The 13,715-nt window shown below is 46.3% G+C and overlaps 1 protein-coding gene across 2 annotated transcripts; it reads left to right on the plus strand.

Annotated features, from left to right (window-relative positions):
• The first annotated feature begins 810 nt into the window (after window positions 1-810).
• LOC118095790 (keratin, type I cytoskeletal 10) lies at window positions 811-9,521 on the plus strand. Of its 2 annotated transcripts, none has more exons than XM_035137034.2 (8): window positions 811-1,571; window positions 3,015-3,097; window positions 3,739-3,895; window positions 4,618-4,779; window positions 5,564-5,689; window positions 6,729-6,952; window positions 7,950-8,365; window positions 9,261-9,521. In XM_035137034.2, exons 1-8 carry the CDS (start codon window positions 903-905, stop codon window positions 9,284-9,286), a joined length of 1,863 nt encoding a protein of 620 aa, XP_034992925.2. In that variant the 5' UTR covers window positions 811-902; the 3' UTR covers window positions 9,287-9,521. The 2 variants fall into 2 exon arrangements, with proteins under 2 accessions (XP_034992925.2, XP_034992923.2); XM_035137032.2 differs by having other exon boundaries at window positions 812-1,571; window positions 7,947-8,365.
• The last annotated feature ends 4,194 nt before the right edge of the window (window positions 9,522-13,715 follow it).

Consider the following 13,715-nt stretch of genomic DNA (forward strand, 5'->3'; position numbering starts at 1 on the left):
TAGCTTTCCATTTGACATTTCTTCATTGTGTTCCCTGCTGAGTAGTGAGGGATCAATTAATCCGTTTCCAGTTCATGACAGTTTCTCTCGTGCTCTTTCGTAAATCTGTTCTGCCATCCTTCTCCCTCAATCTGTTTTTCTTCAAAACACATTCATATTATTATATTATTTTGCACTTCCCTCCCCCGCAATCTGCACTTTCTGTTTGCATTTTACTCTAAAAATCTGAATTTTGTCAAATGTATTTCAACTTAACAACCTGCATTACTTTGGAGCTGAGAACCTGAGGGCAAAATCTGGATAAATAAGCAAACCAAAGGATAAGTGTGTTCTGATACATGCATTGATCCAGGAAGTGTAGATTGAATTCAGTTTGCTAAAAACACACACACACACAAAACAAAACAAAAGTGGACTGTCTGAAATCTTTGAGCATCCCTACTTCTGAGTTCTAAGGAAGAACAAGACTTTTTTTACTTTTCAGACACACAGAGACTTTGTGGCTGCATGTTCTTCACAACTGATGCGTTCATGATGGTTGATGGGTTGGAAACAGAGCAGACTGCAGCTTCAAGGCGCAGGATGAAAGGAAAATCTGATGATGATGCAGCTCCATCCTAGCAACACATCCCCATAGAGTGACAAAACCCCAGGCAGGCACTTGATTGTTGTAGATAGCCTTCAAAAAAACCCCTCCCTTTGGCAGATAATTTTTTTTGGCATAAACAATGAGATTGGCAAATGCCCTGGGAGGGGCAAGGAACACCCATTGTGGCAACACCCAAATGGGAAGTATAAGTAGGGATCCGCTGGGAAGAATCATTTGCAGTCTCGATCTCATTACCAGGCTGTGCAGCTGAACTGGGGCTTTTGTAGGGCTTACATTCTCCAGATCTTTCACTATGAGTTGCGGTGTTAAGGGTGGTGGCGGTGGCGGAAGCTGCAAAATCATCAGTGGTGGAGGTAGCAGCGGTGGTGGTGGTGGTGGTGGCAGTGGTGGTAGAAGTATTAAAATCACAAGCTCATCCTCCAGGTCCTCCAGAGGGTTTTCTGGGGGTAGTTATGGCGGAGGAGGATCCAGAAGTGGCTATGGAGGAGGAGGTTTCAGCAGTGGTAGCTGTGGAAGGATAAGCAAAGGGAGAATAAGCTATGCCGGCAGCAGCTACGGCGGTGGCTATGGTGGTGGTTATGGTGGTGGAAGCTATGGTGGTGGAAGTTATGGTGGTGGAAGTTATGGTGGTGGAAGTTATGGTGGTGGAAGTTATGGCGGCATGGGCTATGGCGGTGGAAGCTATGGCGGTGGAGGCTATGGCGGAGGCAGCTACCCATTCAGCAGTGGCAGCTTCGGTATTGGCGGTGGTGAGGGAGGCCTCTTCAACACCAATGAAAAGTCCACCATGCAAAACCTCAATGACCGCCTGGCTAACTACATAGATCAGGTGAAACGCCTGGAAGATGAAAACGATCAGCTTGAGGTCTTGATCAGAGAGTGGTACCAGAAGCATGGAACCATAGATGGACCGAAGGACTACAGCCAATACTACCAGCAAATTGACCAGCTCTACAATGAGGTATGCTATTTTGTTTTGAACAAGTACTACAAGGCCTTAGGGAAGGTTGGTTGTTCAAATCCCCATGATGTTGTGAGCTCCCATTACTTTGTCCAAACTCCTGCTAACCTAGCGGTTCGAAAGCAATCAGATACCGCTGTGGCAGGAAGGTAAACACCGTTTCCGTGCGCTGCTCTGGTTTCCATCACGGTGTTCCATTGTGACAGAAGCGGTTTAGTCATGCTGGCCACATGACCCTGAAAGCTGTGGACAAATGCCGGTTCCCTTGGCGGGAAAGCGAGAGGAGCGCCACAACCCCACAGTCGCTTTTGACTGGATTTAACCGTCCAGGGGTCCTTTACCTTTTTACCTACAAGGCCTTGGATTTCTTTTTAAAAAATACTTCATCCTGTCACCAAAATGAGAGTTACTGACTAGGTATAACTTAAATGCCTTGTAAATGACATGGTCATGCTTACTGCCTGGGTTGAGGCACCTGCTGTTCTAAAAAGCCATGTTCATCAAGGGCAGCCAACAGGGTGTTCTTAATATGCATCCATCATCCCTGGCCATTGGCCATGGTGGCTGGGGATGATGGGAGTTGGGAGTTCTACCATACCTGGAAGGCACCATACTGGCCACCCCATACTATAACCTTTGCTAATTCAGGCAAGCTTGAGTATTCACCCCAAGATTGTTCTCGGCAACAATGCCTACCCAGTCTATACCCACTGCCCCTCTCATCATTACAAATGAATGCACAGCAAACTTATCAAGATCTGCTCAGAAACCAGGTCCTTACCTGCACTAGACCTTCAAAGCAGTATCATATCACTTCAACAACCATGGCTCCCCACAAAGAACCGAATTTTGTAAGGGCGTTGAGGGTTTGTTAAGGGCCCCCCATTCTCCTCACAGAGCTACTTTTCCCAAAGTGGTTTAACAGCCAATATTTCATCCCAAGGAACTCTGGGAAATCAAGCCTTGTGAGGGGAATAGGAGTCTCCTAACAATTTCCGAATCCCTTAACGTACTACAGTTTGAAGAGGTATAATATTGCTTTAAATGCAGAGTGCAGACGGGCCCCAGTTCTAGTAGACAAGCCAATCTAAGTCAGTTCTAGGTAGATGAGACGCTGGGCCTTGAGATATTGCCTTCCAGAGACCTTTGAGACCCCTGATCTATAGAACATGTTGCTTGGTTGTGGTGTCTTGCTGTTGCATGGAGTTTATAAAATGGGCTTTGAGATTATAATTAATATCGCTTTAATTAATTATGGCTGTTGTGAATGTTGCGACTTGACTTGTAAACCAGTCTGTGCTTTCTTATGAAGAGCAGTATGCTAATGATACAACACAACACCAAAACACAACACAATACAATCACCATGGGGTTTTATTACATTGTCACCTTGGACAGACTGAAGGAATTGAACATAAACATGTACATTCCCCCCTTTTCCAGCTTATTGGTGAAACAGATGATTACAACAAAATCCTTCTGAATATTGATAACACCAGGATGACTGCTGAAGATTTTAAAATGAAGTGAGTATAACTTCTCACTACTTTCCTCAGAAGTAGCTGAAATCTGTATCCTGCTTTTGTTTCACAGAAACTTAAAGTGGCTAATGATAGTGCAAATGGCAAGTGGAACCTGTGACAAAATGTTTACATGTGGAGCGCCTTGTTCTTCCATTCCAAGCCCCCAGGTTTACCATTCCCTTCTCCAATAGTTGAACAGCATTCCATGGCCAATGAGCATTCTCTGTCCCACCCCAGAGGGCTTTCTCTTTGAAAAAAGCTTGACAGTACCTCAGTGGATGTATTAACCTGGATCTCCATGTGCTCAGAGCAGATTTCAATCCATCCTACAAAATCATCAAAACATAAATCTAACCAAACAGGTGGAGTTCAGACTCAGTTAGCAACATTGGAAGCTGCCATTTACCTTTGGCCATCTATTCCAATGCAACCTGTTTCGATTGCAGCAGCTGTCCAGCATCTCAGGCATTGGACTTGAGATCTTCTGCATGACCTTCTGCATGGGAATAAAAAAAAATCATGGTTAATCCATAGGCATGCAATTAACCCAGGCCTGTGATTATGAGACATGTGATAAGAAAAGTAACATCTGTGAAGCCTGCCACTCACTGTGCTGCACCCTACCTTCTTTTCCTGTGTGTTAGGTACCAGACTGAAAGTGGCCTCCATCAGAACGTGGAGGCTGATATCAATGGGCTGCGCCCTCTCTTGGATCAACTGACTCTTGCCAAGTCTGACCTGGAGATGCAGTTCGAGTCTCTGAGAGAGGAGCTGATCTGCCTCAAGAAGAACCATGAGGAGGTAATACAGAGATCAAACGAACAACGAACAAAAAGTCAACCTTTAGAGCTTCCTGCGAGGGTTTTTTTTTTGTGTGTGTGTGTGTAAAAGGGTAGCAACCAACAATTTAGTTTGGGGTGCAAAATGCAACAAATGCGTTGTATGGTACGAGAAATACTTGATATCTGTGTCCCTACAGATATTGTGGGACTCCAACTCTTGTCAGCACCACCCACCACAGCCAACACTCAGAGATGATGGGACTTGCAGTCCAGAAATATTTCTGGAAGGCCAGTGGTTCCCCCATGACCACTTTTCAGCTCTGAGGGAGATTCAGCTGAGCAAACCTGGATTAGCCTTGATTTAAGGATCCCCATGCAGGAAGGATCCCTGCAGTTCCTTTCGTTGGCCAGTGCTGAGTGTTAGCAACTGAATGTTGTGAACTGCCTTGAGATCTAGGGATGAAGGGTGGTATACAGATTTAATAAACAATAATAGTAACTGGGCTGAATCCCTTACTGACACCCCTCACGTCCTAGCTTCAGGGACCTGCTGATGCCTTGGCTGAAGGTGGCCCAATTCCTTCTCCACCCCTCCTCTATCTGATGTTTCATAGAGCAAGACACACTAGCAGAATTTCATGATTATTATTATTTTTTAAAAGAAAATAATGGTGGGGGTTTTTGGGGTGGAAGGGGCAGATTTCATTTCATGATGTGTTTTCCTTCCCCCTCCCCTTGCAGACCCTGAGAGGCCTGAGAAACCAGCGTGGTGGCGATGTGAATGTTGAGGTGGACTCTGCCCCTGGTGCGGACTTGAAACAACGCCTTGATCAGCTCAGGGCTGAATATGAAAGAATCATCGCAGAGAACCGCAGAGAGGTGGAACAGTGGTACGAATCCAAGGCAAGTGGTCTCTCCAGTGATTAGAAGATATATGACAGCAGATGACTATATCCACCATAGTGAGAGGAACCTGGGTGGCAGGCTTAATCTAAGGGGGGGAAAAGGGGGTTGATGCTAGTAGCCGGGGTGCGTTCAGTAGATTGCCCCCCAACTGTCCACAGCTCTTGTCATAGTTAAGAAGACCACTCTAGGGGCCAATGGAAGCGATCTGAGGAGTGTATGAAAAAATGTGAGCTGAAATAAGGGGAGCAGGTTTAAAAAGTAATGAGAGTCCTGCAGGTTTAGATGTTCCTCACATCCCATTTCCCACAGGGAGCAACTTCTGGGAAGCCTATAAGCAAGAGATGAAGGCCAGTGGGAAAGTTTGTTGCTACCAGAAACTGGCTTTCCATGGCACACTGCCCCATATAGCTGTCATGAAGGATGCCCAGGGCTTGGTGTTTTCTAAGAGGTGGGATGGAGATGACCCCAAAGAGAAGGAAGATAAATTACTCAAGAGCGGTCATAGAAAAAGCCTGACATACAATTCCTACTGGTGATAGACAGTGTGCTTTGGTGATAGACACAGAGACATGAGAATCAGCTATGTTCTAGACACAGGGGTAGAAAGTTGACAACACTGCCCAATATTATGTGTAGACCTGTGATAGTACAATCCTTGGCTAACCTCTCATCTTCTTGACATTCCCAAGTTTGCTGTTCCACTTTTTGCTGTTCCAACTTTGCCTTCCCCTAAGAAGCAAATAGTCCAGCCAGTCAGAATATCTTCCTTTTTGTCTTCTAGATGGAGGAGGTTCGCCAGCAGGTCAATTCAAGTGGACAGGAGATAAATACCGGCAACCAGCAAGTCTCAGAATTGAGACGGGAATATCAGACCCTGGAGATCGAGCTGCAATCCCAGCTCAGCATGGTATGTGGTAACAGGTGCAAAAGTGATACGTCTGGGTGTTTTCTTTCTTGCATTCACTAAAAACATGGCATTACATCAAGGCATAGTTGTTTCTTACCCTTACCCTCCCCACACCCCGCCCCAGCAGAGGAATGAAAATGGAAGGTGTAAGCAGGACAAAGGGACAGCAGCTTTATTAACATAATGAGGTATGCAAAAAGAGCAAACATATTAGCTACATAAGTTAACAGCCGTGCGGTTCCCTGCAAGCCAGGGAAATAATTCTCCCACAGTCGACCTGGGATTGCCAGATCAGGCAATTCCACCCTGGCTCCAAGCGACAGGTGAATCAGCTGGCTGATCTGTGCTTGCTCTTGCCTGTTCATCCACAGGGTGCCCTGAGAAGACACTTGGCTGCCCCATGTTACTATGGCTAGATATCCCCAAGTTACGAGGAGGTTGCCCAACTCCAAGGAGAGCTCTCCTTGCCAATGAGCTGGGATGGCTTGGTCAGACAAATTCTTGGTTTGCACCTAGGGGTGGAAGGACCTGTCAGTGTTGGTTCTCCCTATTTTCTCTGCTTTTCAGCAATTTTGTGCAGCAATCTGTGCTTTAAAAAAATCCTCATAAAAATTCACCAGCATTTCAATTGCAATTCTTTCCCAATGAGCACTTTTTTGTATATACACATTTTTGTGTTTACCCGAATATAATGCTTTTTTTGTATGTTCTTTTTGATGAATATCTTCATTTTTTTTATGCACACTTTTTCCTAATATGTGCATTTTTTTTAAAAGCACTAATTGAGAACTGCATTGCAATATGTGGGAAAGTGTGGATTTTGAAGGATACACCTTGTTTCAGAAAGTGCAGATTTGATAGATTTGCCTCTAAATGAGACCTGGATTGAATTTTTCTCCCATCTCTATTTGCACCATCACTTGTTCTTCATCACTGCTAAAGTGGGACGAGGGTGGGAATTGCCCGAACCTGAAAAATGGGTAGGAGAGAGAGCAGCATTCCTGAAGGTCATCTCGTTGTTTTCCTTCCCTCCTATCAGATCCAGTCTCTGCAAAGCAACTTGGCGGACACAGAGCGTCGGTACAACATGCAGCTGCAGCAGATTCAGGTCATGATTGAACCAATCGAATCAGAGCTCGGCAGCATCCGATGCGAGATCGAGAGCCAGAGCCAGGAGTACCAGCTGCTCCTTGGCATCAAGACTCGCCTGGAACAGGAGATCGCCCAGTACCGCCGGCTGCTTGAGGAAGGACAGCAAGAAATGTATGTTGACTATAGGCCATATTGGAGATATTAGTCCTCTGCTGCGAAAACTCACCCAGAAACAATAGAGAGCCAAAGAGGGAAGGCCCTACATGCCAGGAACAAATAAGGGAGGGATGGAGGGACCACCTACAAAGGATGCTTCCAGGCTCTAGAGCACTCCAGAATCACTTCTTCATTGCAAACATCCCAGTACTGTAAATAAAAGAACTGAGTATCTCTGTGAACCCACTTGCAGCAAAATATTGCCAAGAAGGGACTCTGAGGCCTTCTAGAGCAGTGCTCCCCAAACTGGGGGTCCCCAGCTGTTTTTGGACTACGATTCTCATCATCCCTGACCACTGGTCCTTCTAGCTAGGGATGATGGGAGTTGTGGTCCAAAAAGAGCTGGAGACCCAAGTTTGGGAAACTCTGTTCTAGAGCATCCAGGGGCCACTGACTTCTTAGAATACCCTAGAACAGGCACCCCCAAATCTCGGCCCTCCAGATGTTTTGGACTACAATTCCCATCATCCCTGACCACTGGTCCTGTTAGCTAGGGATCATGGGAGTTGTAGTCCAAAACATCTGGAGGGCCGCAGTTTGGGGACGCCTGCCCTAGAATATTCTGTACCAAGGAGGGAAATCAGGGGTGGATAGGTGTGACGAGTTAAACATACAAAACTGCCTTATGGCAAACCAGGCCACTAGCCCAGCTGTGGCCCCACAGGTGACATTGGACTGCCTGCTCCCATCCATCTTTGACCATTGGCCATGCGGGTTGGAAGTAATGGGATCCAAAGAGCATTTGGAGGGTCCCATCCCTTATCCAGCCCAATCCTTTCTATCCTGACTGGATAGCTTCCAAGGCCTCAGGCAGAGGCTTTCCCCAGACTAAATGAGGGTATTTGGCATGAGCATCGACGTTCCGTCTACAAGGCATAGTCCGCCTTATATGCATTTTCTTTGTGAAGTTGTTTGCAGTGTTCTTCATGGTTATGTTTCTGTTTCCCAGTAGCTCATCAGGAGGAGGAGGAGGAGGAGGATACGGAGGTGGCTACGGAGGAGGCTACGGAGGTGGTAGAAGGGGGAGCATCGGCAGAATTGGAGGAGGAGGCATGGGCGGAGGAAGCATGGGCGGAGGAAGCATGGGCGGAGGCATGGGCGGAGGAAGCATCGGCGGCGGCATGGGCGGAGGAAGCGGCGGCGGCGGCGGTTCCGGTATTGGAGGAGGAGGAAGCATCGGTGGAGGAGGCATGGGCGGAGGAAGCATGGGCGGAGGAAGTAGCGGCGGCAGTGGCGGCACCTGTATCGGTGGAGGAAGTATCGGTGGCGGTGGTGGCAGCGGTTCCTGTATTGGCGGAGGAAGCAGCGGTGGCGGTGGAGGAGGAGGTGGTCAGAGCTACCCCATGCCTGTACAGCCCTGCAAACCAGGTAAAAACCCTCACAAGGGGGATTTTGATTCTCTTTGCCTTCCCTTTCCTTCCTAGTTGCATCAGGCAGCTGGAATATTTAACCAGTAAAGGCTGCTCCAAATGCAATAAGGTCCATTTAGCTTCATAAGGGAAAAAAATGTGCCAACCTTGGGGAGTGTTGAACATGCAAGAATTAAGCAGTCACAAAGCAGCACTTGCCCACCGGACATGCAGCAAATGTGAGGCAGAGGCAACGATCACGCACCAGAATCTGTGGGCAGTTTGTCCGCTATCTTTCTAGACAATGTGCCTTATCCTTGGGTTAGGGTGGGCTGTGGGAGATGATGGAGACCACACTGGGATTTAATCTAGAGCTGTGTAGCCAGTTCTCATGAGGGAACCTTCAATTGCCCTACAATTAGACCTTGCATGCTCCATTTCTCAGTATGCTCTAAACTGGATTAGAAGAGGGAATAATCTTGTCCATAAGACATCGGGGGGGGGGGAATAATTCTCTTTATTCACTTCCACATCACCTATCTCAAGCATGATTATACCACTTTTTAATGATCAAGGCTTCTCCCAAACAATCCCAGGAACTTTAATCTGTTATAAATTGTTAGGAGACCCTTAAGAAACTACAGTTCCCAGGATTCTTTGGGGGAAGCCATGGCTGTTATGCTTGGTATAAGAGTGCTTTAAATGGATGCTGTGGATGTGAGCACGGGCATTTTCATTCTATTAGAACAAAAAAGACATTTTGGTCATCAAATCTGTGCAGACCGTGCTGCATTTAGGAAGTTAGAAAGCAAGTTTCACATGCCAGTGTTGAACGTAGCTTACACCTCAGTCTTTGTCATTGATACATTCCTGTGCCCCTAAAGACTCATGTTTTCCCTTTTCTCTCTCAACAGTACACGGCAGGAAATCCTATGACTAACTATTTGCCCCTTGTCGTCGCTCCAACTTCAAACCCAGCAACTGGTTTCGCTGATATAGGAAGCACACACCTGCCCCTGTGCTCCTTTCTGCTTGCTTGTCCCGTTCTTCAGAGTTCTTCCTTGCAGGATGTGTCTTGCTTTAGCTTGTTAGTGGCCAATACATGACTTCTGTCATTGATGAAGGTTGTCTAATAAAGCTCCATTGCTGCTTGATGCAATAAGAAAAAACAACAACTTTGTGTCTCCTTATTAATTGTGCCAAGCAAGCATTTGACGGGTGCCTCCAGATACACTTCACAATCTTAGCTAATGGTCGATTATACCAGGCTTACATGGTGGTGACACTTGAAATAGCCCATTTCTTATACTAGATAAAGAAGAAGGAGAAAGAGAAAGAGAAGGAGGAGAGAATTAGGTGGGCCATATCCAGTATGTATTGAATTGTGGGGCCACAGCAATTTCCTGCTTTCCCACAGATATACACTTTGCACCCAACAAGTTCTTATTTTGGAGGTAGTGCTGCAGTCAGCAAAAATGTTTCTTCATGCCCAGACTTTCTGGAAACCTGATTGCAAGAACTTACCAGATCCAATATGTGGCATTGTTTTCTTGCTCCCCCCACCAAAGACCTTAGGAATGAGCAAGTTTGCAGATGACACCAAATTGGGAGGGGTGGCTAATACCCCAGAGGACAGGATCACACTTCAAAATGACCTTAACAGATTAGACAACTGGGCCAAAGCAAACAAGATGAATTTTAACAAGGAGAAATGTAAAGTACTACACTTGGGCAAAAAAAATGAAAGGCACAAATACAGGATGGGTGACACCTGGCTTGAGAGCAGTACATGTGAAAAGGATCTAGGAGTCTTGGTAGACCACAAACTTGACATGAGTCAACAGTGTGATGCAGCAGCTAAAAAAGCCAATGCAATTCTGGGCTGCATCAATAGGAGTATAGCATCTAGATCAAGGGAAGTAATAGTACAGTTTGTATTCCTCTCTGGTCAGACCTCACCTGGAGTACTGTGTCCAGTTCTGGGCACCACAGTTCAAGAAGGATACTGACAAGCTGGAACGTGTCCAGAAGAGGGCAACGAAAATGGTCAAAGGCCTGGAAACGATGCCTTATGAGGAACGGCTTAGGGAGCTGGGTATGTTTAGCCTGGAGAAGAGAAGGTTAAGGGGTGATATGATAGCCATGTTCAAATATATAAAAGGATGCCATATAGAGGAGGGAGAAAGGTTGTTTTCTGCTGCTCCAGAGAAGCGGACACGGAGCAATGGATTCAAACTACAAGAAAGAAGATTCCACCTAAACATTAGGAAGAACTTCCTGACAGTAAGAGCTGTTCGGCAGTGGAATTTGCTACCAAGGAGTGTGGTGGAGTCTCCTTCTTTGGAGGTCTTTAAGCAGAGGCTTGACAGGCATATGTCAAGAATGCTTTGATGGTGTTGCCTGCTTGGCAGGGGGTTGGACTCGATGGCCCTTGTGGTCTCTTCCCACTCTACGATTCTATGAATATATTTTGGGATGCTTCCCAAGTACCTGGTTTTAGAACACACACAAACACACAAAGCAGGAGCATGCTATTTATCCATTTCATATATGAATCACTTCCTACAAACACCCCGAAGCAATTTAACCAAAAAAGGGCATCAGCAATGAAAACATATAGAAATGCAATTTCTAGGCCAATACAGATAAAGGGTGGGATAAAAATCTCCGCTCGGAAAGGCTTGCTGGGAGAGGATGGTCCTCAACAGGTACCAAAAAGACAATAAAGATGGTGCTTACATGATATGTAAAGGAAGGGTAGGCAGAGTGTTGGACAAGGGCAGGGGTCCCCAAACTTACCTCACCGAGGGCCGGTGCCACCAGCGCCAAGCGTGCTGCGGGCCGGAGCGTGTGGGAGTGCGCACCCATACGCATGCACACACACGATTTTCGGAGCACTTCCAGGTCACCGGAACACCGAAAATGACGCTTGCGCATGCACACAAGCTATTTCTGACGCTCCAGTGACCCGGAAGTGGGCAGCTGCGCCGTTAAGAGTGGGCGGCGGCAGCGGGCAGTGGGGGTCACCGGGGGCTGCATAAAAGAGCCTCACAGGCCGCATCCAGCCCCCCCAGGCCTTAGTTTGGGGAAGCCTGGACTAGGGCCTGGGAGGTAAAGGTACAGTGGTACCGCGACTTACGAACGACTCGACAACCAAAATTTTTGACTTACAAATGGGGGTAATGGCCACGCACATACGAATGTCTTGACATCCGGAAAAAAACCGCGACAGTTTTAGATAGGGATTTGTCAACTTACGAATTTTTAGATAGGGTTGCTTCGACTTATGAATTTTCCCGTTTCCAATGCATTCCTATGGGAAATCGCGTTTCCAATGGCGTTTTTCGACTTACGAATTTTTCAACTTATGAAGGTGCCTATGGAATGGATTAAATTTGTAAGTCGAGGCACCACTGTAAAGGTAACCCTGACCATTAGGTCCAGTCGCAGACAACTCTGGGGTTGTGGCACTCATCTTGCTTTACTGGCCGAGGGAGCCAGCGTATAGCTTCCAGGTCATATGACCAGCATGACAAAGTCGCTTCTGGGGAACCAGAGCAGCACACGGAAATGCCGTTTACCTTCCTGCCGGAGCGGTACCAATTTATCTACTTGCACTTTGATATGCTTTCGAATTGCTAGGTTGGCAGGAGCAGGGACCAAGCAACGGGAACTCACCCCGTCGCGGGGATTCAAACCGCTGACCTTCTGATTGGCAAGCCCTAGGCTCTGTGGTTTAACCCACAGCGCCACCTGCGTCAAATCCCCTCTCGGCCATGAAGCTCATGGAGTGACCCTGGGCCAGGCACTGCCCCTCAACTTAACCTACTTAACAGGGTTGTTGTGAGGATTAAATGAGGAGCATGTGAATCCTGTACTTGAGGTGGGATATAAATGCAGTAAGTAAAGAAATGATAGTGGGACAGTTCAACCAGCTCATCTGGAGCCGCAGCCTATGGTAGATAATACAAAAAACACTTAAAGAGTGACACCTTCAGGACATAGCAGGTAAAGCCTCTTTCATAAACCCTGCGGCATGTAGAGAAGGAAGCTTCTTTCTGCTGGAGGTCAGGCGGATGAGGCAGGCACAAAACTTCTCTTCCGTATGTACGAGTGCCCAGTGATGTTTAACAGCTGCACATGAAGTTCTCCAGCAGGTGGCATGGCATGCACTCTCGCATCATGCCATTTGTGTACACACAAACACACACTGGCTACAGAATGATGATTGGTTCTTGGATGCAATGGAAAACAGGAGGGGCGGGTCAACGGGAGTGGCTAAAATGCGGACCGGTGTGGAACATTTTGTCACTGCTGGCCTCACTTGAATGTTCTGTTTGTTCCCGTCTGCATTCAAACACACAACTTCTGGTTGGTTGGTTTCGCATAAACATGTGTACTGTGGGTTTCATCCCTATTACGTTATCTTTACAGCAGGCCCATGGAAGGCAGTGGACTTCAGTTAGCCGTGCCTAACCATGAATTTCAGTGTGTCTCCTCTCTGAGTATGATTAAGTTGGCTAAAAGTTTATCACTTCATATACTAATGAAAGCAGCAATAATCTCTCTCTCTCTCTCTCTTTAAATATTGTTATTGGTTTTCTAATGTTACAAAAAAAGATAACAAAAACACAGAAAAAAGAGTACAAAAAGAAGAATAATTAATACACATCAAAATCTCATTTGGGGATCCTTATTCTTATACCTTAACAATAATACCCCTTAACCAAATTTGCTCCCCTATGAATTCTTGACCCTGTTTGACTTCCTCCTTCCCCCCCCCACCCACGTTTCTATTTATAACTAACATTGGCACTCATTAATTCATTCCTCTATTCTTGATTCTAATCCGCTTATTACATTACTATTCCAATTCTATTTTACATACAAATATAAAATAATTTAAAAAACTACTTAGAATCTGGAATCTATAATCACTATTTAACACATAACCATTTCTCTCCTTATATTTAACTTCTCGCCTCTTCAGCCTCTTATACTTCCCCCTCCCTTCTTTCTTTAACCTTATCATTTTTCTCTAAATACGGTAACTTAAACTTCTTGAAAGCAGCAATAATCTCTCAATGCTTTGGAAACAACGTGGCCGCGGCTTGTCAATGAATTCAAAACATCATCCACATGTGAGAGGGCTGGCACCAGGGGATAAGCATTGTGTGCCCAAGCGGAGACCCCCCCACGGCCCCGAGAGACCCACCAGAAGGAATAATGACCCGTGACTACAGGTTATGGAATTAAAAATAGGCCACAACTTTATTAAACCTTTCAGATGTAGGAAGACCTTGGCTTAGGCATGGGGCGTGTATCCCTCCCAGCCCCCCCCCCCCTGCCGGGCTCCTTAGGGTGAATGG

The sequence above is a fragment of the Zootoca vivipara genome, chromosome 13 (assembly GCF_963506605.1).
Source record: "Zootoca vivipara chromosome 13, rZooViv1.1, whole genome shotgun sequence".
NCBI classification, from domain to species: Eukaryota; Metazoa; Chordata; class Lepidosauria; order Squamata; family Lacertidae; genus Zootoca; species Zootoca vivipara.

Bases quoted from the DNA above. Each gene is read 5' to 3' on its own strand.
- LOC118095790 (XM_035137032.2), top strand. From the start codon at position 903: ATGAGTTGCGGTGTTAAGGGTGGTGGCGGTGGCGGAAGCTGCAAAATC. The intron at 1,572-3,014 runs GTATGCTATTTT...CCCCTTTTCCAG, and splicing joins TTGACCAGCTCTACAATGAG to CTTATTGGTGAAACAGATGA. The intron at 4,780-5,563 runs GCAAGTGGTCTC...TTTGTCTTCTAG, and splicing joins AACAGTGGTACGAATCCAAG to ATGGAGGAGGTTCGCCAGCA.